At 40.2% G+C, this 23,078-nt stretch overlaps 2 protein-coding genes across 2 annotated transcripts; one reads left to right on the forward strand and one right to left on the reverse strand.

Annotated features, from left to right (window-relative positions):
* Window positions 1–752: 752 nt before the first annotated feature.
* On the reverse strand, window positions 753–13,588 carry col28a1b (collagen, type XXVIII, alpha 1b). Its single transcript, XM_030785345.1, has 34 exons — window positions 13,474–13,588; window positions 12,617–13,176; window positions 11,920–11,940; window positions 11,771–11,830; window positions 11,625–11,678; window positions 11,502–11,546; window positions 11,298–11,324; window positions 10,995–11,039; window positions 10,855–10,899; window positions 10,021–10,074; window positions 9,115–9,183; window positions 8,779–8,847; window positions 8,565–8,633; window positions 7,966–8,034; window positions 7,777–7,845; window positions 7,549–7,617; window positions 6,925–6,993; window positions 6,714–6,785; window positions 6,129–6,197; window positions 5,899–5,970; window positions 5,658–5,726; window positions 5,047–5,115; window positions 4,728–4,796; window positions 4,284–4,352; window positions 4,132–4,200; window positions 3,862–3,930; window positions 3,665–3,733; window positions 3,508–3,588; window positions 3,071–3,106; window positions 2,895–2,931; window positions 1,902–2,456; window positions 1,649–1,776; window positions 1,184–1,427; window positions 753–925 (listed from the first exon to the last, which is right to left on the reverse strand). Exons 1-34 carry the CDS (start codon window positions 13,586–13,588, stop codon window positions 753–755), a joined length of 3,459 nt encoding a protein of 1,152 aa, XP_030641205.1.
* Window positions 13,589–15,723: 2,135 nt separating this feature from the next.
* Window positions 15,724–20,054, forward strand: LOC115820749 (zinc finger protein 706). Its single transcript, XM_030784406.1, has 3 exons — window positions 15,724–15,865; window positions 17,876–18,024; window positions 18,681–20,054. Exons 2-3 carry the CDS (start codon window positions 17,890–17,892, stop codon window positions 18,774–18,776), a joined length of 231 nt encoding a protein of 76 aa, XP_030640266.1. The 5' UTR covers window positions 15,724–15,865; window positions 17,876–17,889; the 3' UTR covers window positions 18,777–20,054.
* The last annotated feature ends 3,024 nt before the right edge of the window (window positions 20,055–23,078 follow it).

The following is a 23,078-nucleotide window of genomic DNA, read 5'->3' on the forward strand; positions in this document are numbered from 1 at the left end:
GGGGGGCACCAGTGATCATTTGGGAAATCATTTGCAGTTTGAAACATTTAAGCTTTGCAATTGTAAGAATAGTGGTACGGGTTGTGCTCACTTGCTCACTGTTACAAACTGTAATTGCATGTGCCATTTTGAAGCAATTGGTGGACCTAGTTTATTCAGGAAGTTTATGATATCTCCCCTCATACAACTTTTTGTTTTCAGATACCAAACCAAGAAATGTTTAATGTTGTCAGATATCCAGTCCATTGAAGTGATATTGATGGCCTTCTGTTGTGTTTTAACCTCGGGGATTTGACATGTTTCATTGTTTGGTGTCATACTCCTGAACAAATAAAAAATGGATTTTTATCTCGTTTCATCAAGTTCTGCTGCAAATATATAAATGAAACTGGTTTGTCTGAATTTCCATTTCCATCATAAGTGCATTTCTTTTATGCCATGTTTTGTACTAAAAATGTTACTCTGAGAAATATCATAGTCACAGCTGAACTATTATGCTATTCTAGATTTGTGTGTTAACATAGAACATGTCTAATATGTTTTTGAAGTTACAGAGGTATTTGTTGCTAAATGGAAAAACTGATGTCTTAAATGTTTAAATGAAAAAAGGCACTACATTTTTCCAGTTGCTTTGGACTAGTAAATAGTAGTATTGTATCTACTACTAGTCTAGTAGTAGATTTTGTTTTCTATGAGAATTTTCTCTTGAATGCTATGTAATGGGTCTACTGATAGTGGAAAACTATCACATGTTACAGTTTCACACAAGTTTTTTGGCAGATTTTTTCAGTGTCAAAACGATTCCGGTTTCCTTGGCAGCCTCCGTACCAGAACTGGGCACATGCGTTAGCTTTGAAATCATAGTACCACTTCACCACATATGCCCGACAAGGACCCGGATCCAGGGGTTGCTGACATCCCTTTTCTGAAAAGAACAACAATTAGGTATCAGTTAATATAAGTTATAATATTACCGAAGTATGACGAACGACTATGGGCAAGTCATTATCCATATTCACAGAACCTTCAACAAGTGGGTTTCTAAAAGGTATAATAAAATGACTGAACACCATTTGTTATCAAACCCAGAGTACATGTTTGAAACAGAATAATGGCGTTTTTAACTGACCTTACATGTTTCATTAACCCTGACAGTCAGAGTGACCGAGCAGCATAATGTTACCTAAAATGACATCATCTTGCATTGGAGGTACGGGTCCCTGGGTTGTTGTCATGGGAAACGGCCTTAGGGTGGGACTACGAAGGTCTGTTCTGTTCTGTCTGTCCAAGGAAGGGAGGGGGAGATCTGTCAAGAGTTTCATTATGTCGCCATTAAAATATGGTGCCCTGGTGATCTCTCCTTCCTCAATTTCTTCCGGTTCAGGTTCAAAGAAAGGGAACATGTCTCTCTCTCCAGGTGGGCCTGGCTGATTTACCCAAAAATAACAAAGATTAATTTTTTATACATGTAGGCAGTGATTATAGCTTTATGAGGGGACAAAAGCAAAATTTCTGATATGTTGAGGCTTTTTCTGGGAAATTCGTCATTTGTGTGGATGAAATATCTGCTTCAATACACAGCATTTGCATTTACCTCCTTGTGTGTTCTCCTGAATTGTTCATTGAAAGTAGGTGTGTCTGTCCTCACAGGTGGTTTCCCAACACGGGTGGGTTTCCCAGCGGTGCCAGGAGGCAGATGACCACCAGGAATGGCACTGAAGAGGGTATTGTCATCTTCACTCTCGCAAATCCTGCTCAGCAGCTTACTCTCTAAAACTTATTTGTTAGACAGACAGACACATTCCGTAGCTTAGAGTCTGCTGTATAATATATGTATGTGTGTATATATATGGACTGCTCCTTCGTGATTTTTCTCATATGTGCAAGAAGCTATGACTTACTGGGTAGATTTCTGAAGTCATTTATCAGGTAAACGTGTTCCCTGGCAGGTCGAGAGGCTATCATGTCCAGTTCTTTTTTAAAATCTGGGAAGAATGGGTCGCTCTGGTTCACCACGCCAATGACAAACATCTCAGTGCTTGCCGAATGAGCCTCTCGAACAGCGTCTTCCAGTCTAATGACATCCCGTTCATCTGCCTGTCCGTCTGTTATGACCACGCCGACTTTTCGCACCCCTGAGCGAGCTTCCCGGAAGATCTGATTGGCCTGATTGATGGCACTTCCTGTGTAAGTCCCCTCCCCTAAGTAGGGCATTCTACGCACGGCTGCCTTGACCTCATCCCGACCCATCTGCTGGACCAGAGTGGTCACCACAAAGTTGATGTGGCTATAGAGGACCACGCCCACGTGTGTCACCTCGGGACTGACTGAGACGCGGTCGATAAGTGCGTTCACAAAGTCTTTCACGATATCAAAGTTCTCTGGGCCCACGCTCTCTGAGCTGTCGATAACAAAGACAAGTTCTAGAGGACTCTCCCTACATTTTATCCCACAGCCTGCAGAGAAGAAAAGATTTTATTTTTTACTATATAAGCACTAAAGCCACAGTCTCCAAAGAATCAACATACACTACTACATGTAGTGAGTGTGTAGAGAGTTTCAGAGAACAGAATAAGCCTTGTTTTCTCAGGTGGGTGGCTGACTGTCCTTCTCCTCAGTGTGGGAGGGTCATAGTCAATTGAGCTGGAATTAAGTGGAAGTAATTATACTGCTCTCCTCTACATGTTGCCACATGTCACTTCATATTACTACAGAGTTTGCTGTGTGAAAAGACAGGGAGACTTTAATTACATGTCTGCTAGTCCACACTGAAGTAGACTGAGACAGCTGTTGTGTAATAGGGAGTCCAAAGAGACCACAATTAAGAGAGAATTTCAAATTAGGCAAAAATGGAAATAAAATAAAATTTAAAAATTGAATTGATGGATACTCACCACAAATTGACTTGACTATTTTGATAACTTCGTCTCTCTGTGGGACGTGAGGGAGTGTTGTATTGTTATTTTAAGAAAAGTAAACCCATCCACCATATTTCCTGCCCATGATACTTGGCCAAACATTTCCTTCTTAGAACACAAGTTTGTCAAAGTTATTGAATTATTTCACTTACTGTGAGACCAGGCTCTCCCTTTTGCCCTAATTGGCCCTGTAAGATGAAGACATAACATTCATATTTTCTGCCTTTCAAAGGGTGGATATCAAATATTACAACTATTCCTATAATTACAATAACCAGAGTCCACAGCTTTAGCATTAATTCAAGGTGGTAAATAAGGAACTCGTGGTCAGATCTGATTAGTTTGAGCTCAGAGCAAGCCCTGTGTTAGCTAAATACAGGACATAACCAATTCAGTGTGGTCCCTGGCACTGACCTCCAGAGACCCTTATGTTACTTCAGTACTTAAAAAATTGTCACATCACCGTTTGGTTTCTGATACCATTTTATGTTAACAAGAAATGAGTTTCTCAAAGTACCATTTAAGTCATTGCTCATGCCATGTTAACCCATTACTCATGCAATTTTTCCTCTTGTCTTGTGGGGCTTACCGTTGATCCAGGTGCCCCTGGTTCTCCTTGTCCTCCCTTGTCCCCTTTCCTCCCACGTTCACCAGTGAACCCACGATCACCCTGCAGCATTTCCACAGCATTAGATATGTTGTTTGGGTCGTAAGACACTGGATACAGAGCAGAAAACTGTCCTCACCTTTTGTCCTGGCAGACCCTCTCCTGGGGGGCCCCTAGGTCCTGGTAAACCTTGGAAACCAGTATCACCCTAGAAATAACAACAGGGATTGTATGTGTTTAAGTATGGTCCAGAATAAGATGTGTCAATTCAAGAAACATGGCTAGGTAGCCAGTTAGTTTGTTTGATTGTACCGGGCTGCATTCATCCCATTATACCTTTGCCCCTTGGATACCTTCCCCTGGTAATCCTGGTGGACCAGGTAGACCGGTTTGACCAGTGGCACCCTGCCATATCGGAAAATAATGGTCATTAAAATGTAAAATCCAGTAAAGCACTTCTCAATCTTCTTCTTACAGACTACCAACTGTTTCCCGTATTTCTTGTTGCTGTATGATAACCTGACTGGTTATAATAATCATGGTCTGGTTGGTCAAGTAAAAACTGACTCAGGTGTGTTGTTGTGTTTTTCAGTGGGAATAACTAGCCTTTGGACCAGTCAGTCCAGTCCCTGGTGGTCCAATAGGTCCTGGAGGGCCTGGGATTCCTCGATCTCCCTGTTGAACAACAGCATCCTTTAAACATCTTTGCCGTCAGAGTGTATTTATTTGTTCAACCATCCCTGGGTAATGCAACTTACCTTTGGTCCAGGTAAACCTTTTCCTTCTGGTCCCATTTCTCCTATAAGTCCTGGTAACCCTGGAGGTCCCTGAGTATAATTCACATAAGACCATGATAAAGTGCATTACTAATGACCAGTGTGTCTCAGACCTTGCTCCAAGTACCCATTTCATAGATCTGCTTGTTTCACAACACAGATTCTTCTGATCATGGTAACTGACCCTTAAACTTATACCAGAGCTTTATTTGAGCAAGTGCTGAAATGCCCTAATGTTCCTGATTTGGAGACATTAATAACATGACATGAATTATAACATAGTGTTACAAATATTTATAAATCTTTCTAAAATGTAATAACTCCACCGGTTCCAACAGCAAATAAAATACAAAAATGACAAAGATGAAACATATTTATGCGTAGGTATTGGTTGTGTAATATAAAATAATGATGATGAATATTAACTGGTGGTCCAGGGTAGCCATCCCCTTTCAGTCCAGGTGGTCCAACTGGTCCTGGTAATCCTCTGTCACCCTTAAGGTCAGAGAAAAACAGTGTCATGAATTAAGTGAAAAGTAATGTTTCCTGCATTGCAAGAACATTCAGCAAAACTCAATGGTGCACCTAATAAACACAGGAGTGTGAGACCAATAAACATACCCTCTACTTACCTCCCTAAAAAGTGTTCTGTGATATTGAATAAAAAAAAAAGAAATAAGAAAAAACTGAACTCTTTTGGGAGAAGTGAAAATGAGCGTGTGAATGCTTGCTTTATTTAATTTACCTTTGGCCCTGGAATCCCTATACCTGGCTCCCCAACTGGTCCTGTTGTTCCTGCTGGACCAGGGTCACCCTGCAAACAAACAAACAAATAAACAAACAAACTGACAACCTTATTTCAAGAATTTGTTGTCTCATAGAATTATCGGGTAAACTCATTATGTGCCTCTTAACTGAACCAGCCTTTTTGTTTTTTCAAATTGTACTGCACTTCTTAGTTTTCTTCTCTGGTTAATATTTCCAATATTTGAGTGGCTTTCACAAAAAAAAGTTGTTAACTGCTAAACCAACCGTATAAAATTCAAATTGTATCACGCCTCAAACAGCATGACACATCTTAACATAATTTATTCAAAGTTGAGTTGTGTCTGGTGATGGACTGGTGACTTGTCCAGGGTGTTTCCCTGCCTTTTGCCCAATGAATGCTGGGATAGGCTCCAGCACCCCCTGCAACCCTAATTAGGATAAATGGCCTAGATAATGAGTGAGAGAGAATGAGAGAGTTGTGTCTTGACCAGTAGAATCAACAGAGGTTCCACCTTGACCTTAGGTAAAACAACAACAACAACAACAACAACAACAACAGCAAAAACCTGGAAAGCAAACTTGTCTTACCTTAGCGCCAGGTATACCTCTTCCTGGTGGTCCAGGTATACCAGCTGGTCCTGGACTCCCTGGTCTCCCCTAATTGAGTGAAAATAAACACAAAAATGTACAGCCTTGGAGGACATCTTCTGGAATGGTTTCAGGATTAAATTATCTATCTATCTATCTATCTATCTATCTATCTATCTATCTATCTATCTGTGTGTGTGTGTGTGTGTTCTGAGGACTAAAGCATTTTGTTTTTGTCTACCTTGGCTCCTGTTGGGCCTGGAGCCCCTGGTGGCCCTGATTGACCTCTGAGACCCCTCACCCCTGGATCCCCCTGAAAGAGTCACACATCACTAATTACATAACAAGCTCTTATAAGGAGAATATTGGTATAAGTGCATTGACATAATGTTTCTTTATTCCCTGTTTATTAAAGCCATTTATCTTGGAAAGTACCCAAGGTTTATTCTTAACGTGAATGAGATATGAAACCTTTTCTCCCGGAGTGCCAGTCCCTGGTACCCCATCTTGGCCTTTAGGTCCAGGTGGGCCCCTCTCACCCTATAGTTTGACCATGATATTACAGAACAATACAAATATAGAAGGTCTTCTTAACATCAAACAGCAAATCTGATCAAATCTCTCCAGGATTCATCCAGAGAGTTTCTCATATGTGTTTTATGTGAGAAAGGAACAGTACTAGTGCAGAGTTTCTGTACAAAATTAAAATGTTCAGCTTGAAGTGTGAATAGCAAAAAATCTCATCTGGAATACAGTCTATCTCTACTTATTATGATTTAGGTTCCCACATCTTTGTGTTTATTTTGTGGCGTTTTACAGTGAGACTGTGTGGGTGTTTAGAATCACAGGCGCAAACTGGTGAATTATGGCAATCATTTCATGCCCATTCATTTTTATCAGTTAGGTTATATTGTAATGGTCGAATAACCAATGAAATTTTACAGTTTAACTGAGTGAGCAGGTTTTCAAAACTTGCTGTTAAACCAACATTCTCTGTGCTATGCAACAGACAGTTAAAAGAGCGGAGAGTCGGTCAGTTGCAGTAAGAATGTCAACCTTTGGTCCCACTGCTCCATCTTCTCCTAGAACACCTGGAGCACCTGTTGCCCCTGGAGCTCCAGGATCACCCTGAGGTATGTAAAACAGTGAAGAATTCTTGTTATAGTACAATAACCTGGGAATAAGTGCTAGACTATGTCACTGTGAAAATGTTATCATGTTGCCTTGTGATCAGACAACTGCTCTGTGATTAAAGGGAATAACTCACTTTTGGGCCTTGCTCTCCAACACCCCTCTCACCAGGGGGTCCAGGCTCACCGGAGAACCCCTGATCTCCCTGCAAAACAAAATAAAACAAAACAAAAACAAAACACGGTACCTGCTTAGATGGTTTCATTTTAAGATCTCATAAAAAACTAAGTAAATCCTTAAGTCCCAGCCACAAAATGTATATATAGACACTCATCTACTGTAAAGAACTAAAGACTGCCCTTCAGGCTCATTCATTATAAATATGTAAGCCAAAGTTTTATTGGAATCCCTGTGTGACTCTAATACTATATACACCACCTTTTTTATTTATCAGTCCCAGTCCATAATGCCCACCTGCCCTACACATCTTTTGAATCAGCTTTAGCTTGTTACCTTTTATTCAACTGATCAACTAATGATCTAATGTGGGATCCGCTATATCATATGCTACTGCAAGGCAAAAACAAAATAAGCAGAAGAGTGATTTTGGGTTGAGAAACGCAGCTCTACACCTTATTAACGTCACATTAATTCTTATTGGTAGAGCATCTGTCCAGAGTAGTGTTCACCAAGTCTCTGTTCAGCTTCTGTTTTGCTTTCTGTTGTCAGTGTTTATGGATGTTTCATCCCGCAATCTCACCTTTGGACCCATCAGTCCTATCCCTGGTACCCCTCTGGGACCAGGAGGGCCTATTGGCCCTTGGCTCCCCTACAGACAGGAGGATACACGGATAGAAAAGAATAGGTTGTAATAGCATAGAAGTAAGCTGCAGTTATAACATCAGAAATAAAACTGAGCATATAGTAACTGTGTTATAAATATGTTAGGAGAAAACAAACAGAACAAATTTTACTTCTGGATGAGCACCTTCTCTCCTTGAATTCCTTTCCCAGGAAAACCCACAGGTCCAGGTTGTCCTGGGAGGCCAACATCGCCCTAAGTCGGCACAAAAGAGGAGGAGATTCACTAGGTCGTGTAAACACTTAGAACACTACAAGCCACTTAAAGTGCCATTGTCCCTCATCTATTTTAAGAGAGGAAAGAAGTCTGCCTCACCTTGTCACCCTTTATCCCTACACCTGGAGGTCCACGCCCACCCTTTGGACCATCATATCCTCGATCGCCCTGAGAAACAGATGCACAGTTTAAGCCAAAATATCACAATAAATGCATATACATGTTGTTCTCTTCCTTATCCTTTCCCCCAGCACTTATCACAACACTTTCCTGATTTTCCCTAATTCAAATGTAGCAGTATTAATGCTGTAGCTTCATTTCCAAATAACTGATTGTTCAGTTTGAGTGAGTGTACAATTAGTAAGTCAGCTTGACTGGTTAAGAGCTCTAGTTGAAGCTATGACATGGATTTTACAGAGATTCTACACAGAATAGGTGGTACAGATTCTCACATAACATGCCTTTAATAGGACAGACCAGATTACTGCCGTCTAGAATCACTCCTGGAGAGTTGGCATATATGCAGGGTTAATAAGCAAGTTACTGATCTGAGAGTGCTTTTGATGCGTTGATTTCTAGGATACTGAAAGATTAACCCAAACAACTGTATACAAAGCAGATGTTCAGAAGTGTAGTCCCATACTGGAGAGAGAAATCGTTTTTGGTAGTAGTTTTTGGCTCAAAATCCACATACTCACCTTAGGTCCTGGTAAACCCTCACCCGGAAGACCTGGATTCCCCTGGGCTCCTGGAGGCCCTGGAGCTCCCTTTTTGTGAAGTACAATACCATGAATATTTTTTACTTGCAACACTGTTAGAGGCAGTGTAACAAATTTTGATACTAACATAAATTCCAAGGAATTTGAAGTTGTATTGGAAGTTCTAGAAAACAGACCATTGGCGTCTACTTACAGGCTTGCCAGGCTCCCCTATTCCAGCTGGGCCAAGAGGTCCTGGCCTCCCCTGGTTGCCTTTGTCACCCTGGAAATATATAAACTTGTTTTGAGCAGTGAAAAACAAGGCAAAACAATATGTGTTTTGATCAAAGTGAAGATACAGACTTAGTGGTTAGAGTGTAATGGGAAACACCACTTTTTTCCCACACGTTGACAAAGGGCACAATAGCATATAGCATCACAATAAGAGTTCAGTGGTAGATTGACTTAAACTGGTTGGTCTTCTTACTCAGTGTGGTGCTAATGTAATTTTTAAAATCTGTAATCTTTAAACAGTAATAAAACACATTACCTTAGGACCAGGAAATCCAATGCCAACATCCCCTGGAGGTCCACCGGGACCGATTGGTCCACGGTCTCCCTGCAGACGAAGGTGTGCAATTCCAGGTCACAATGTTATTTTGTGAATCAGAATCTCTGATTGCATTAAGTTTTCTCTCGGAGACATGTACTTTCACTTATTACTGTTATTATGCTTTTGTCTTACAAACTATACTGTGCATTAACTCCTCCCATACGAGAGTGAAATTTCTGCATGCCGGCTAGAGCAGATCTCTTTGGAATCATTTTCTGTACGATCATTGTTCAGATGACTGCTGGACAAAACTGCATGTTGAATTGAGAATCCGAATTAATAATGCAATTTAGACACCAGTCTGGTCACAATGCAGGTCTAAGAAAACATTTTCTTTTCTAATGTATCAAACAGAAATTTAGATAAGGACATCACACTAAATATTGAATAATACATATTTCACAGATTGAAATTTGGTATTGCCGCATCTCCAGTTCTCAAGACCTGATGATTCCTATATAAGATCTATAAGGACCTCAATGTGATTCATGGTTATGGTGAAGGAACCTATAAAACTCATAAACGGTGTGTGATTTCTGAAGAACACAGGCATTACTTGTTTCTTTAACAATATCAAGTCTTCAAAGAGCCTGAATAGGCAGTAAATTCGCAATAGATTTCAATGGTTTTCAAGGCTCTCTTTGTTTGGAATGCTCCAGCCCACACACAGCACTGAAGTCCAGCTTTTCCATTAACACGGAAAAGATGCTCAGAAACATGCTAAAATGGTCAGTTCTCAGACTCTCTGTGAGATTCAAGGAATGGTGTGAATACAGATTTTTCCATCTTGCATTAATTCATGTCAAGGGGACTTTTCAGTTTTACAAGCAATAATGGTCTTACTTTGGGTCCTATTGGCCCCTCTGGTCCTTGGTCCCCTGGTGGCCCAGTTGGACCCTGTTACAAAAATTGGGAAAAAGATATTTGTTTCTGCTTGTGTTTTATGTTTCAGTTAACCTTATCACAGCTGGTCTTTCGACATTACACCTTAGCAGTTACACAATAGGACAATCAATGTAAGTGTCATAAAAAGATTTTTCTAAACATGAAAAAAAAAAACAATGCCTAGAGGTCCTGACTGAAGTCAAACTGAACAATTCTGTCTCTTCCCTTAATCCCATGGCACAAAGTCTGCGGCTGCAGAAGAACAATATTCTGCAAGCCTGGATTCACAGCTCTGGATATACACATTAGCGCTAGGGGTTGTGAGTAATCCAGAAATCACATTCCATAAGTGCAAGGGTGAGGAAAAGTCATTGTCAGTGGACAATATGACATGTTTGTATTGGTCATGTTCCAAGCAGGTAACTAGCTGTGCCTCCTTTTCACATTATATACATTACAAAGAGTATGAATTCTTCAAAGATTTTCTTTCTACATAAGTCAAGAATATACTGCAAACCCTTACAATGAATATATCTTTCATTATATAATTCTTAAATGATACATTTCTCATGGAAAATGCATCAAGACATTTAAAATGCTGTGAACCAAATGTTAGTAATAAATTGTGTGAGTAGAAGAAAGTCACTAAATCAGGAAATGATGAATACTTGTTCAGTTAAAATGAAAAATGTTTCTATTCACTTAAAAACTAACTTGTGAGCTGTTTGCCTTGGAGTGTAAATAGATGTGTGAATTAATTGTGAAATAAATGGATAAACTGCAATGCTATGCCTGTTCTCCTTTGGGTCCACGTGGTCCTGGAGGTCCCTGTGGGCCCTGTTAAAAACATCATTGTGATTTACTCATCCAACACAGAGCGGAACATAAAAAGTAAAAAACGTCTGTAGGAAGCAGGTAGTGGATTAACTTACTTCATCCCCTTTTTCTCCAGCAGCACCACAGTCACCCCTCTCTCCCTGCAACATAACCCAAAACGTGTCTCATTCTGTCTCTAACCACCGCACATCAAAGCCTTTCAGGGACCAATATAAGCGCATACGCTGAAAACGAAACGTTACACCTTCCCGCCATTCATGCGCAACTGAAGTGTTGGATGGACAGACACTAATGGCATGACCAATGTGTGAGGTAAAGCAATTTCATTTACAATAAAAGATGAATTCTGGTCTTGTGAATCTTGATGCAGAAGTCATAAGACACATTCAGTAGCTCACCTTATCCCCTTTAAATCCAGTTCTTCCCTATGGATGATTAGTAAACAAAATTAATTGCTGAACATGTGTATGATTATATATGATTTCATAATTGAGTCTTATGATCATCATAAGGAATGAATCAACAGGCAATTGGAGCTTTATTAGGAACATATATAGATGGAATAAACCAATTTTAATCAAACCAAACTAAATAGCACATACTTCAACTCCTTCAATCCCAGGAGGGCCCATTGGTCCAGGTTCTCCCTAGCAATGAAATCAAGGTTTCCGTTAGAAATTGATTCTGATTCTTATTTATACACATGGTGATTTTTTCCTACTCACCCTTGAACCTTTTGGACCTGGGGATCCTTCATACCCAGGATCCCCCTTTTTACCCTGGAGAACAAAGATGATTGATGATTGAAACGTCTGACCTGCTTGTGTAAAACTGCATCAAATATTTATAGTGTAAGCATTGGTGCACTTACTGGACTTCCAGGAGGGCCTCTCTCTCCTTTTTCACACAAACATGGTTTGGGTTGAGGACACTATAGCATAAAATAGAAATAAACAGCAAAGATAGGAAACTGTGCCTCTGCAAAAACAATACCGATCGTGTTTTCGTGAGAATACTTACTCCTTCATTTGCAACTGTAGTCTGGAAGTGGGGGAAAAAAAAGAAAAAGAAGAATTAGACCAGAGTGGGAAAAAATGTTTCCATTGCCTGACATATACTCGGCGGACAATGCACATGCTGGTGAAAAGGAAACTGACGATACTGTCTGAGTTCCTTCTCCTCTAAAGACCCCACTGGCAAGGGGTGCAGACAGTGGGAAATATCATGATGCACTTATAGAATACAGCACAATCCAAGCCATTGTTTGACCATAGACGGGACTTGACCTTTTATGGACGGCAGACATGTCTGTGTGTATTTGGAAAATCCTCCAAGCATACTGACACAATTCAGCCAGTGATGTGTGAACTGCGTTTCAGGACATTGGGATTAAGTTTGGCACTGAAACTGCACTACCCAGTGACATTGTGATAAATTCAAATAGGACACTTACGACAAAGTACAAAATATTCACATTAAACATGCAGCAGCTTAATTTATGGATGCTAACTCCATAGTCTGCAGATTCTGTAGACTTTGATTTGCTAGATTACAAGAAATTCCATCAAATGGCATAGACTGTACCTTATTCTCTCTTCATTTATTAACAACGTCTGTGGCACGAAGAGAAATGGTATAGTCTAAACCAGCGACAAAGTCTTCATCAAAGAGTGTGGAGAAAGTGTACGGCAAAAAAGAAGTCAACCAGACAACTCACAAGTTGCTGAAGCAACCTCTCCTCTAGATGGGGGTCAGTGAGGCTGTGCACGTATTGTGGGCTGCTTGCCACGGCACGGAGCTTGGCACTGTTCTGGCTGCCCCGTGCCAAGTCCGATAATCCTATTGTGAAAAGCTTGATGTTGCGGCCCTTCGCCTCCGCGGCCGTGCTGATGATATCTGGGCTCCGGGGATGATCCACTCCGTCGGTCATCAACAACGCGACCCTCACGTTCTCGTCTTTGGTTTCACGGGTGAAGATCTGAGTGGCGTTTGAGATGGCGTAGGATGAGTATGTGCCCTGGCCGATGTAAGCCATGGCATCTATGCGGCTCAGGAACACGTCCAGGTCCTGCCAGTCCATGAAATTGTGGTCAATGGACACGGTGCTGCTGTACTGTATGGCAGCTAAGCGGATCTTCAGCTGCCAGCCGGTCACCTGCATCTTCAGGAGCCGGGTGCTGAAGGAACGCACGAAAGCCTTCTGCTTTTCAAACAGGGGCGTCTTAGCACTCTCAGAACTGTCTAAAATGAACGCGATATCCAATGGGCAACTCAGGCCTAGGAGGCGGGAAAAACAAAAGACAGTCAACGTGCCTCATGAGCTAACCATTCAAGAGCAAATGTGTTCGTTGACTAGGAAGAAAAATGGGAGGTCTTTGAGAGACATGTACACTACACATGAACTAGTGTGAAATTAAGTCTAAAAGTGTATATATAAATCCATGAGGACTCATGTATACACTCTGACTGTTAAGACTCTCAGTGTCAATTAAACACTGGTGAATTAGCTATATAGCCTACTGTATATATACTGTATGAAAAAAGTGGCTATACACATATAGTAGTTCCTTATACCATTGTCTCCGTCTTGAAGATAGCTTGGCCGGTATCCAGGCTTTCTTCTTCTTTGACCTCTGACCTCAGGTAAAAGCAGCAACAGTAGAAGACAGGGCAGAATGCCCTGTGTCATGGTCTTCATGTCTAGCCTACAAGAGGATGCAACTCTCAAATACCGATATCTTTTATTTTTTGCTTTACCAAAATATAAGGTCACCAGTGTTGACCCACTAAAATGAATAATTCATAATAATTAGATCTCTTACTTAAGCAGAGAGAAACCAGACCATGCAGTTATGAGTCAAAACTTACTAACCAAACTCTACCCAAAATGATACCACTATACAGTTGACGAGTGACAAATAAATTATCTATGAATTTTCTAAACAAGAGCTCTCTGTTGAGAATTAGTTCCATAACACTGCTACTCAATTCCATGTTGTCAGATAAATTTATCATTACATAATATATATTACAACCTTTTCATCATAAAATGAACAGTATGTGGAAAAAAAAAACAGTCTGTAATAATAAAAAAGTTTTTTTAAAAATCAGCTTGGTTTAAGTCTTGTCCAGATAGGTGTTATTATTATTATTGTTGTGGTTGTTGTTATTATTATTAAAGAAGAATCAATAAACAGAAGTTTTATGTTTCAAACCCAAAGCTTTGAACCTTTTTAATCTTAAACGTTCAGGAACCGTGGAGAGTTGAAGAGAAAATCCTAAATGATGCCCAGTGAAAAGGGATAAAATTTTTAATACTGAGTGCACCAAACAATTCTATGATATTCTTACCTTGAGTTTCATGTAACTTGAAAAAATGTCCACATAAAAGTTCTCTCTTCATGCTCAAAGCGCGTGCTTTCTCTCTCGATGGTCCAGAACACACAGCACTCCCACACACAAACTGAGTTGGCGTTTAGGAATCCCTGTTAACTCCCGCAACGAAGTCATCCGTAGAATTAATTATGCATCCGCTTGTGTCGATAGAGGAACTGCTGAGATCGGTTTTGATGCTGATTAAAAATTTTTTGTCCCGGAAAGTGGTCTTCGCGAGATTTTGTTTTGGGCGGGCATATTAGATATTCATTAAAAAACCAAACTGTCAGACAAAATCGACCCATTTTGCAATCAGAGAAAGATATCAGTCTTTTCCCAAACGTTTTATTGATGGAAGAACGAACAAACACCTGTAAGATGCTTATAACAACAGATACATATTATGATACAGGAACACAGAAATAATAATAAAAAAAGAGGAAAATAGAGAGAAACAGAGCTATATTATAATGTCGTTTCTAATTTGACACTGTTGAAGTAACATGCACTTAGAGATTGTTTGGCAGGTAAACACTGGGGTCCCGAAGCTGTGTTGCTATGACTACCTTCCAATAAAATACAGGCGCCCCCACAAATGTAAAAACCATTTGTGTTTTTCGTACATGGAGTCCCTCTTTGGTTAACATCGCTAAATGGATGTTTCCTGTCTGAACAAATGTAGGCCTACAGAACACACCCACTAAAGACATGGGTGATCTAAAGTTAATTAATCATAGTATCCTAATTATTATGTTTTTTAAACGCTCCATAAACCCTAACAATTTGTTTAGGATTGTTTTATATTTACATATCTTACAGACATCCCAGCTGTGCCGTTTATAAATTATCGGCAATACTTGGAACGCATAACCTACTTCTTTCATCAGCCAAGCACAGCAGATGGCGATGTTGAGAGATGTCCACAAAAAGCCCAATGAGCAAAGGTAACGCCTGATGTTGAGGAGCCACCGCCTGAATTGTCATAATAGACTCAAACTAAGAGTACAGTGCTCTGGATCTTTTTTTTTTTCCATCATTATTAATAAATGTTTTGTTTCCACGTGGATGGGTCCATCTCATGTCAGTATATCTCCTCTTTGTATTTCGTAGGTTTTGAAACTGTTGAGTGAGGTTAAACATTAAAACATTCAGGTATGAAGTCATTGTGAGTTTCTCCTATTAAAACTCTGAATGCGGCAGAGGACTGTTTTTAACAGAAAAATTGCTGTCTGATTTTACAAAAAGCGTGATTCGTCCTTCGATGGTTCTTTAGTTTTTATGTATAACCACTTGAAAACTTTGGAATTAGGGGACCTTTATATTTGCATTCATTTGAAAACGGAAATGGCTTCAATGTGTGATCCAAGTGACCAGAAGCATTTAGCCAGATGATGTGTGTTATAGCTAGCTAGCTATAGACTGTGCTGTACCGGACGTATCCTAGATAACCAGAGCGATAGCCTACCAAGCAGCTGCACACAGCAAATTCAAGAATTTCGTCGAGGCAAAGTAGTAAGCAGCCAACTATCAAGGAAAGGAGTAGTGCGTTTGTAACTTTTGTGACTACTTTTTCTGCGCACAATTCAAACAGGTAGGTTTTATGTGGTCTGAGGTCTCTGATAATTATTTAAATTATCAAGTCTCTACTGTTAGAGTTCAGTTCTTGGTAGCGAGCTAGCTATTGTACTCAGCTGACTAGTAAACTGCTATCCATCTGCACAGTGTGGTATTTTTAGCCAGCTGGCTAGATAGCTAAGCCTGCTGCTGTCTTGGCATGGATTGTGCATAGCTATCCATACTCGTTAGTGGTATTTAATATGTAGCACTTTGGTGGAGATGAACATGTTCTTAAAAGTTTGTTACGTCCTGATGTTGAGTTTATGACAGCGAGTTTCTCTTAGCTACCGTTGTCGCTAACGTTAGCCAGATTAAGGTTGGCTAAATATGGTGACCAGTCGGCGAACCAGCTGGCTAGCTACACAAGGTACTGGGGGAATTTTTCTCTGTCCGATGCTATCACATATTTCACTCGCGGTAAGATTCACCAGCTGTATCTAAACCGCTGTGTATCGCACATGTAATTCAGCTAACAAAATATGAAAAAGTTGAAGAACGTTGGTATTTTTTTTTAGCATAGCTAATTAACAGACATTCGTTTAATTTGTTTCTGGAGTAGCTTGCTAACCGCTCCGTTAACATGTCTGCCCTTTGAGGCGATTTTGCGCTAAGAAAAGAGATTACTCTGGCAATTTTTCTCAACCACTTAGTAATTTCTTTTTCTATCTCGACGTTACCAGGTCTTGACTGACCCTCAACTTTAAACTCTTTTTTCCATGCTTCTGTTGACACTCTACATGCATCTCTCCTTGCATAGCTAACTGTTTAGGTCTAGCCGGTAACAGTGTTGCCCTACACTCTGCAATGTTATAGGAAATAACACGCTATTACAAATCCTGCTATTACTTCAGTAAAAATGAAGGGACTAGCACCTAATCGGCACTACAATATATCAAACGAGGAATGACATATGTAACTACGCCTCTAGAAAGCGATTGCAAATGTGGTAAAGAGTTTCTTCTCTGTCTTTTTGTGTCTCTTGGGTCTGCTCTCCATTAAGTAATTGTCTGACTTTGCCTGTCAGAGTAGCTTTACATATTCTGTTTTCTTATGGGACTTAATTACACTTTTGTGTTATAAAATTTTGCTTTCAAAACATCCAGTTTGTTATAAAATACAGCTCTTTATTTTTAAGAAAAGTCTGTTTTCAGTGAAGGCAAAGGGTTCCATGTTTCCATCTGCAATCATTGACAGACTTCTGGTCCCACGTATTGAGAATTTACATAGCCAATTTTCCTAATTCTCTCTCTCTCTTTCTCTGTCCCTCACACACATGCACACACACAATCCCAGAGCTGCCAGTCTGGCAACAGAAATATGCAAACTCTCTAAGCATGTTCATGATGTCACATGTCTTAGGGCATGTCACAGTCCATTGGAATGAAAGCAGAAGCTGTGTTTGATGTTCTTCTTGGAATTTGTCACATCAGTGCTGTTGTGTAACATCAGGTGAAAGACAAATGCCAGTATGTTTCCATTATATATGTTCTCATTGTTTTGTAGCTGAGGTCCTTCATTCTAACGGCAGCAACATTTTCAGGTTCAAGTGGCTGGAGCGTAACATATTTTCCAAGCTCGACATGTTAATGATGAGGAAAGGACAAAAAATGTCGACCTAAATGTCATCAAATAAATCACAGACCACATTTGTCTTTAGACTACATAAGAGGCCGTTTAACTGGTCATGAACTTTTTTAAAAAAATACTAAACCAAAATGTGACCGCTGTTAATTTATATACTACAAGTAATCTCCTGAATGCCTGTGCAGCCTGATTTGTAGTTCATAAACAGAACTAAGTAACCTAAAGGATAATCTTAAAAGGACAACCTTTCATTCCATTCAGCAAATTTAACTCAGATTTCCTAATTAGGGGAACTGGTGTGGGGCTGTGGGTGCATGGGTGGGCTGGGCGTGGTAAGCCTCCCCTATTCCGTCTGTGATGACGTCCTGAGTGTTTGAGATGATTTTTGCCTTCTCTGTAGATTGGTGAGCAATCATGGCTCGTGGACACCAGAAGATCCAGTCTCAGCAGAAGAATGCCAAAAAGCAGGCAGAGGCCAAGAAGAGCAAGGGTCACGACCAGAAAGCAGCGGCCAAGGCTGCCCTCGTGTACACCTGCTCAGTCTGTCGTGTAAGGGATTTCAAAACTTTGTTTGGACTGCAGAATTTTCTCAGTTATGTGTTTACTGCAACTGGTGTTAGTTTCATGGTTAAGTTTCTCCCACAAGGCTTTATCAGGCAGACATCACGTGCTGTCATCGCAAAGTCCTGTTGTTATATTTCAAATAAGGCCACTTCACATTGTCTGCCCACTAAAGGGCCTTCTGTGATTGCAAACAAACTGTCTGTTTTTTGCTTTGCCTTTATTTTGGCATTCCCGTCAAACCAGCGTTACATAAGAAGCGTTCATGTCGTGCCAGAAGAATGCACTGGGTTTCCTTCAAATGTGTTACGAGAGGTGTAACAATCCACTGTGTTTCCTTCAAATGCATAACAAAGGTTGTAGTCATAATTGGATGTTATTTAACTCTAGTGTTACTTCAGTATTAGAGTTGGTTTTGCTCTTCATGGTGAAAACAGCTACTGGACAGCTGGGGTCTGATGAGAAATTCAGTTAAGTTTTCATACGACTCTGCAATAATCATTGTCCTCCTCCTAATTTGCACCCGAAGGTGGTGTAAAACACGTCTGTCATTCCATTTCACTATGTCCCTTGACATAATAAACAGAGAGAGATCTAAGGAGTACTTGAAATAACAACTTTGTGTGTGTGTGCTCGTGTTTTAGACTCAAATGCCTGACCCGAAGACTTTCAAGCAACATTTCGAGAGCAAACACCCCAAGTCTCCTTTGCCACCTGAACTTGTTGGTGTTGAAGCCTGAGAGGAGATCCACAGCCCCCACCCCTCCCCCTGGGAGCTCCACCTGTGTGCAGACTGCCTCTGGTTCCCTACAGGACACAGACCTTCAGCATGGCTTTGGTTGAGTTCCCGACTGTTTCAGGACTACTGCTGCTGTCGCCATCTCAGGCATTTCAGTCGCAGAGTTAGCCAACAAACTGCTCAGAAAGATCCAGTGAAAATCACAGAAATGCTTCTCTCACGTTTAGAGTAAAATCACCCCCTACTCAAGTTTTGCTGTACAATAAAAGGGGTCATTTAGAGGATGAAAGTGTCAGGAATTGATTTCAGGCGTCACATCAATTTGTCTTGTTTAATGCGAAATCATCAACTGATTAAACCTGAAGTGAATTAATTATAGTTTTATTTTGAAGAGCATAGTGTAAACTTTCTCTGCTGAACAAACATTATTGCACTGTCTGTTTTTCCCCCCCCTCTTGATTTTTTTTTTTACTTTTTCTGAGTCGCTTTTTTCGTGGAAATTGTCTGAATTAATACAGTTGTGCTTAAAGTCATGTGCTGTGTGAATTGAATTTTAAAAATTGGACCTAAACAAAATACATTGCTTCACCTGTTTGCATTAATGCCTTGTCTGAATGACGGCAGAGTAAGTATGAGGTATTACCTACCCCCGGTTATTGTGGTAGAAAGTTTTGAAGGGAATTTGCTCACAGTTGAGAACAATGCAGAGAATAGAGCTGTAGGTCAGATCAGTAGTACCATTAAACCACATACCTCTCCTGTCAACCAGCCACTGTCCCTACAGAGATAGAGAAAGATTGTGAGTATTATTGACTATGGTGTAAAAGATGCACTGATTAATTGCAGCTAAATTTGTTTCATTGTCACTGTGGTGGGTTTTTTTTTTTTTTTTTTTTTTTTAACGTCTTCACTTTATTTACTCCCCTTGTCAAATCAAACATAATGCAAAACAGCCTCACTGACAGCTCAGTTTATATGGGAGCACTGGTTCTGTCCCCACAATAACTGTTTTTGACAATATGATACCTCTCATTTTTAAAACTGGGTACATTATGTCAGTCCTCTAAAGTATGAAATGACGCAATGGGTAGACGTGTTTTAGGATACTGACCCTCCACTGCAAAAATGTTCAAAGAGGTTTTACAGTTTGGTAATGGCAAAGGTCATCTCAGTGCATTTTACCATGTAGAGTCATCATTGTGAAGCAACGCTGGAATTTTTCCTCGGACTGTGGTTTGGTTTTTTTTTTCCTGCCGCAATAAACATCCTGTATGTCTAACTGTGCTCCCACAATGTAAAATAACATTTTAATAAAGCATTATCTTTTGGTTAATAATCTCTTAGCTTGTTTCCGTATTCAAACTCAAGGGAGATTTTTTTTTTTTTTTTTAAATCTCTCAGTATGCAAGTGCCTAGAGGTTTAGCCCTCACATTATGCATCAGGTTTTATATCTTTCTCTAAAAGTCCACTGGACATTTAGAGCTTACCGTGCGTTTAACTGTTCTGTATGAATTTTTGCAGTCTGTCTCTTTGTGTCAAGTTCAGTAATACTGTGTCTAATCTGCTGTGCATCATGACCTATGTTTTTAGGAAAAGAGTAATATAATGGGAGACTGTGTGTGCTTGATTTCTGCCATGTCATTTAGACATATTTAGTTGTAACAGAGCAGAGACCATTTAAGAACATAGTGGTGGGTTGTTGCCGTAAACAGTGATGGACTGTGTTATCACGCACGTTCCCAGTGGATGGACCATTCCAACCCTGACACCAGCTGTAACGAGTTGCTGCTTGGCGGTTGAACAGTGAATCTTTGTCTAAGCCGGTTTCACTGTATATTTCATGGCAAATAACTGTCAGCGAGAAATGAGTTATGGCTGATCTGAATAGATCTATTCATTCTTACATCTGAAGGAAGGTTTTGCAAAGCTTTTAAATGTATTGTACGAAGTTTTGTAAAGAGCCTGTTCACCCATAATACGTCTTTCACAGATACTGCCTTATGACCAAACAAGCTCGACCTCAGACCCATAAGTACAACTGGCACTGAATGGCACTTGGGTGTTTCCCGAAGCCATTACGGTTAAACCCACCCTTACCCCAAAAGAAAGCCTCTCACGGAAGCCTTTCATGTCATGACAGATGCAATAAGTATCTCTTTAGTGTTTTTTTTTTTTTAAGTTGTAGTAACGTACATTAACCAGAGGTAGGCACTGCTCTGACAGACATTCATTGATTTTCAAAGTCATTAATCCTCATTGGGGTGGTGAGAGTCGCTGGAGCCTATTCCAGCACTCATTGGGCAAAAGACAGGGAAACACCCTGAACAGGTTGCCAGTCCATCGCACAGACAAACACACTCAACACCTAAGGGCAAAACGAAACGAAGTGCTCTTTTGGATTTCTCAGCGAGGGGAGACATTCTCACAAGAATCTCATAAGCTCAGAAGAAATCAATAATAACCTACACATACATCTGAGTACCAGAGGGTGACATTTGATAAGCCAGCCTTTTTGAAGTCAATCTGAAAATGTCTTAACGAGGGATTTAATGCATCTTGCAATCAAGTGGCGTGATGTAATTTTCTCTGTTGATGAACTATGCAGCGACTGTAGCTTTTGCCAAAGTACTGCTTGTGTTGGATGTTCACCAAAGTAGAACTCTGGAGCAAGCGTCAGCTTTGATCATCTGGGAGAATTACAGGTTGAAGCAAAAGACGCAACAACGACAACAAAAATAATTTAATTTGTTATGCTTCAGCATGGCGTGTTGGCAGTGTGTTATGACATGTTTCCAGGCACACTCCATATGAAGCCTGACTATGACTAAGACACATGCACAAAAAAACACTCCTGAAGCTTTCCTCTCTTCAATGACAATCAGAGAGAGAACGAGGAGGAAGCAGATAGCGAGTACAGCAAAGTGACACAGACTAACAAGTTTTTTCAGAGGTGTCAGGTGTTCCTGTTTAGACACACATTAACTCTCTCATCTGTCTAGCGTGTATGTTGTGTAATCAGCGTTACAGCCTGTAAGCTTGAGTTATGAAAATCATAAATATGAATTATGCTTTGATTTTGCTTTGGTTCCTTCTGAGGAAACGTCCTGTGCATTTTCATGCCTGTCAAACGTTCATGTTAACATATTACTTTTTTTTTTTTTCACAAATATGTCGCGTTGAATTTCGCATATCAAAGGTCTTTATTGCCTTTTTTGAATAGCTGTTAAAATATTTTTGAAACATTGAGATTGTGAATATATCTCCTAGTTTTGCTGTTTTTTTTTTATTAGCATGCTGATGCACACAGTGATTTTGCCCTGATCTTTTCCTTTCCTCTGGTTAAACTACTGACTTAAGGTGCAACACCTCAGCTCTAGAATAAACCAGGGCACTCCAATGTTACCTTCATGTACTCTGTGTCTTCCATGAGTAACGCTCTCTGCAAAGAAATGCCCAAGGGAAATAACATTAATCTTGGGGTTGTGTGTGTGATGTGAGTGTATGTGTGTGTGTGTGTGTGTGTGTGTGTGTGTGTGCGTGGGGGGGGGTTATTCATGTACAAGCATGCACGTTTCCCCTTTTTAAATGACTACTACATTACAAGACTGTGTCAAACATATTCCTTACCACATGTTTGCTTCTCTCTGGTCTTGCATTTCAGTGCCAGGACAAGATGAATCAGCATTCACTGGTCACAGCTAAACTCAAGAATTATCTCAGAGAATTGCTGTCAGATTAGTCAGAGCTTCCCTACCACTGAACACTGTACTTCTGGGTGTGGCAGTCAAAAAAAAAAAGGAAAAAAAAAAAGAATTGCCTTTCCAGTCAAACAACAAAATACACACAAGGCGCAAGAGTGAGTGTGTGAGAAAAGGACGGATAAAAAGCAATCTTTTCATGTTCAGTTGTAACTCTTTTCAGCTGATATTAGAGTGAATCCCCCCAAACCCTCTCTAATTGTTAAAACACTTTGCTGGACCTGTGCAGCTCATGTTAGATTCATCACACAGGGCTAACATCACACTCACCAATGTTAAATAGTTTTGCTCAGAAATAGGTTACTGACTTTGTATCTGATGGGAGAACATGTGACACTGTAAAAAATAGACCCATGTTCCCCATGGAAACGAACTGAAGGAGATCAAAAATAGCTCTTTTTCTGTGAGGCAAGAACTGTGACTCCCGCGTTCCACTTAATATCCTTGCTTGAAAGAGGAGCGTTATTATATACTTTTCGCAAGTCTGAATGTTAAGGGATATTTTTAGTGACAACAGATATTACATATAGCAAACTGTCGAACT

This window comes from Chanos chanos, chromosome 9, assembly GCF_902362185.1.
Source record: "Chanos chanos chromosome 9, fChaCha1.1, whole genome shotgun sequence".
NCBI classification, from domain to species: Eukaryota; Metazoa; Chordata; class Actinopteri; order Gonorynchiformes; family Chanidae; genus Chanos; species Chanos chanos.